The sequence below is a fragment of the Theropithecus gelada genome, chromosome 8, assembly GCF_003255815.1.
Source record: "Theropithecus gelada isolate Dixy chromosome 8, Tgel_1.0, whole genome shotgun sequence".
In the NCBI taxonomy this organism is placed as follows: Eukaryota; Metazoa; Chordata; class Mammalia; order Primates; family Cercopithecidae; genus Theropithecus; species Theropithecus gelada.
Window position 1 is genome coordinate 146,362,433 of NC_037676.1, and position 3,432 is coordinate 146,365,864.

At 65.3% G+C, this 3,432-nt stretch overlaps 1 protein-coding gene across 1 annotated transcript; it reads left to right on the top strand.

Moving 5' to 3' along the window:
* Positions 1–653: 653 nt before the first annotated feature.
* On the top strand, positions 654–3,109 carry HGH1 (HGH1 homolog). The gene is made up of 6 exons (XM_025394404.1): positions 654–1,363; positions 1,442–1,542; positions 1,649–1,747; positions 1,947–2,038; positions 2,128–2,250; positions 2,327–3,109. The coding sequence occupies exons 1-6, from the start codon at positions 765–767 to the stop codon at positions 2,507–2,509; spliced, it is 1,197 nt and encodes a 398-aa protein (XP_025250189.1). The 5' UTR covers positions 654–764; the 3' UTR covers positions 2,510–3,109.
* Positions 3,110–3,432: the final 323 nt, after the last annotated feature.

The following is a 3,432-nucleotide window of genomic DNA, read 5'->3' on the forward strand; positions in this document are numbered from 1 at the left end:
GTAGGGTAGACAGTACAAGGCTCCAGAGAGCTCCTGGATGCCGCAGTGCCTGAAGCTGGAGCCCTCCAAACCTCTATTTACAAATTTTCTCTTCGTGCAAGTCAGTTTGAGTTGGGTTTGTCACTTGCGACCGAAGATATCCTGACAAATGCCCCAAAGCTACCCGCTCAGAGATGCCCAGAGGCCTCTCCAAAGCTGCCTCCTCAGGTCCGCACTGGGTGCCCTGTGTTGTCCCGTCCCCGGACGGCCCGAGCTTCTCGGTGGCTGTGCCAGCCTGGACAAGAGCAGGCCTTCCTTCCGACAGGCCCGTCGCCACTCCTCCATTCAGCCCTTCTCCGACCCGACAGCCTGGTCTACGAGCCGGGGCGCAGGCCTCAGACCCTCAGGGCCCACGAGAGGCCAGGGCCGGCTGACTAGGTTAGGCGCGGCCAGCGCCCAGTGGGACGCACTGGCCGACCTAGCCGAGAGCATACGGAGGTTTCCAGAGAGTGTGGACTCGGGAGGCCGCCAAATCGCGCCGGGCCTCGACCCCCAGCGCTCCGTCCCCGACCTCCTCAGCTTCGGACCAGACACCGAGACCCATAACACCCCGCGCGCGGCCTGGCCCCGCCCCCGCACGCCGTTCCCGCCCCTTGAGCCCAGTGCGCAGCCTCCGATTGGCCAGGGCGGCTTTCGCTCCTCTGCTGGGCGGAGCTGCGGGCCACACAGCGGACCCCGAAGTGGAGCGTTGGTACCCGTCCGTTGGCAGCCGAGTGTCGCTCGACATGGGGGAGGCCGGGGCTGGCGCTGGCGCTGGCGCGCCAGGAGGGCCGGAGGCAAGCCCGGAGGCGGAGGTGGTGAAGCTGCTGCCCTTCCTGGCGCCGGGCGCGCGGGCGGACCTGCAGGCGGCCGCGGTGCGGCACGTGCTGGCGTTGACCGGCTCCGGGCCCGGCCGCGCGCTGCTGGCGGGACAGGAGGCGCTGCTGCAGGCTCTGGTGGAGCTGGCGCCGGCCTCTGCCCCGGCCCGCGACGCCGCCCGCGCGCTCGTGAACTTGGCCGCCGACCCTGGCCTGCACGAGACGTTGCTGGCGGCCGATCCCGGGCTGCCAGCGCGCCTGCTGGGCCGCGCGTTGGACCCGCAGTGGCCCTGGGCCGAGGAGGCGGCCGCCGCGCTGGCCAACCTCAGTCGCGAGCCGGGTCCGTGTGCCGAGCTGATGGCTGCGCTGGCGGCCGCGGAGCCGGCAGACTCGGGCTTGGAGCGGCTGGTGCGGGCGCTGTGCACGCCCGGCTACAACGCCCGCGCGCCCCTGCACTACCTGGCGCCGCTGCTCTCCAACCTCAGCCAACGCCCTGCGGCGAGGGCCTTCCTACTGGACCCCGACAGGTGAAGCCCAGGGCGCCCGCGCGGGCGGGGAGGGGACGGAAGTTAACGGGGACGGCCCTGAGTGACCCCTCCCAACAGGTGCGTGGTCCAGCGGCTGCTGCCCCATACCCAGTACCCCGATTCCTCTGTACGCAGGGGCGGGGTGGTGGGAACGCTGCGGAATTGCTGCTTCGAGCACCGTGAGTGGTGGGTGTGGCGGGGGGGCGTCGCCAGGGGTGGGGACTGGACTCCGGGCTGCTCTGGACCAGTCTCTATTCCTGTCTCCCTACCCTCACCGTCCCTCAGGACATCACGAGTGGTTGCTTGGACCTGAGGTGGACATTCTCCCCTTTTTGCTCCTGCCCTTGGCTGGGCCTGAGGATTTCTCCGAGGAAGAGATGGAACGTGAGTGGCTAGTGTGGAGCCTCAGACTTGGCCAGAGAGGAGGGAGGCCAGTGGAGGGAGAGAGAGGTGTCCAGGCCACAGGCTCCTTCTGAAACCTTGCAGCAGTGAGTTTGCTGAGCACAGGTGGGACTTACACAGGCAGAGCCTGGCCCAGCTGCCCAGCTCAGGGACACAGTGGCTCCCACACACTCATCCCTAGGGCTGCCTGTGGACTTACAGTACCTACCACCAGACAAGCAGCGAGAACCTGATGCAGACATCCGCAAGATGCTTGTTGAAGCCATCATGCTGGTGAGCAGGAGCCCTGCTGCAGTAAGCACCATCCCTGACACACACACACGAGCATGCTGACATCTGGGTAACCTCTTCCACCTCCTCAGCTGACAGCCACAGCACCAGGTCGGCAGCAGGTGCGGGACCAGGGAGCCTACCTGATCCTTCGAGAGCTGCACAGCTGGGAGCCAGAGCCCGACGTGCGGGCGGCTTGTGAGAAGCTCATCCAGGTTGGTGCAGGGTTGGAGAGGCTGGGGAAGGGGTGTCTGTAGCTGGCCAGCTGCTCACCTGCCTCCCGTCTGGCAGGTGCTTATTGGGGATGAGCCTGAACCTGGCATGGAAAACCTGCTGGAGGTGCAGGTGCCTGAGGATGTGGAGCAGCAGCTGCAGCAGCTGGATTGCCAGGAGCAGGAGCAGTTGGAGCGGGAGCAGGAGCGGGAGCTGGAGCTGGCCCCAGAGCCATGGGTGGAGAGGGCCACACCCACCTGAGGCCCCTGCAGCCAGACACCAGCTCCATGGTCCCCTTTGCCAGGCTTTCTCAGACCAGGCCTTCCTGCAGCTGCCTACAGGCCCCTTGAGTCCCCTTGCTCAGAGACTGTGCCCTGCTGAGAAGCAGAGCTACACTTAGGCTCCAGTAAGAATTGGAGGCACTTCCCAGCCCTGTGCAGTGTTGCTACCAGCAAGAATGAAGGTTGTGCACAGCAGTACTGTGGGCCAGGCACCGTGACTCGGCTGCCTGTGCAGAAGGTGGAGGTGGCAGGCGGATAGCCAGGGAGCCATGAGAAGACTCTTCCTGGGCACAGCATGGGGACTGGACAGAAAACCACTGCAAGCCCCAAGGAGCCAGCTGAAGCTTCCAAGTCCCCACGGCACTGCAGGGTCTGGACAGAGGTATAAGTGCTGCTTTGTCAGCCCCACTCCCTGCGGCTCTCAGCTCCCTGTTCCCTGAGACCTGGCCTCGAAGGGCTGACCCAGCCATACCTAGATCCTGGGTTCTTTCTAGGACTGTGCCTCCCTGCTTGACCTGTGCTTCAGGACCCTGCCCTCAACCCTTGTCAACTCCCTATGTCTTCCTGTTTCCCAGTCTCAGATTGGGTGGGTGCTCTCACTGGCCTCTCTAGCTAGGCCATCTCCCTGGTCAGCTTCCTTGAGCCTGGGCCACTCCTCCCTGGCCTTCCTACCTCTGCCAAGAGCCTCCAGATGTGCCTGCAGCCTGGCCCCTGTCCAAGCCACCCTTTGCCCCTGTGGTAGAGCCCACTATGGGCTCAGGGATCTTACCTGCTTCTCCCTTGGACCTGTGTGCATCCCCCCACCTGCCAGGTCTGTGGCTGCTAAGCCCCACAGGGGCTTGCCACACTCGTCCCTTCCTGAGCTGATCTGACCTCACTGTCACCTCTTGCACTGGGCTCCTG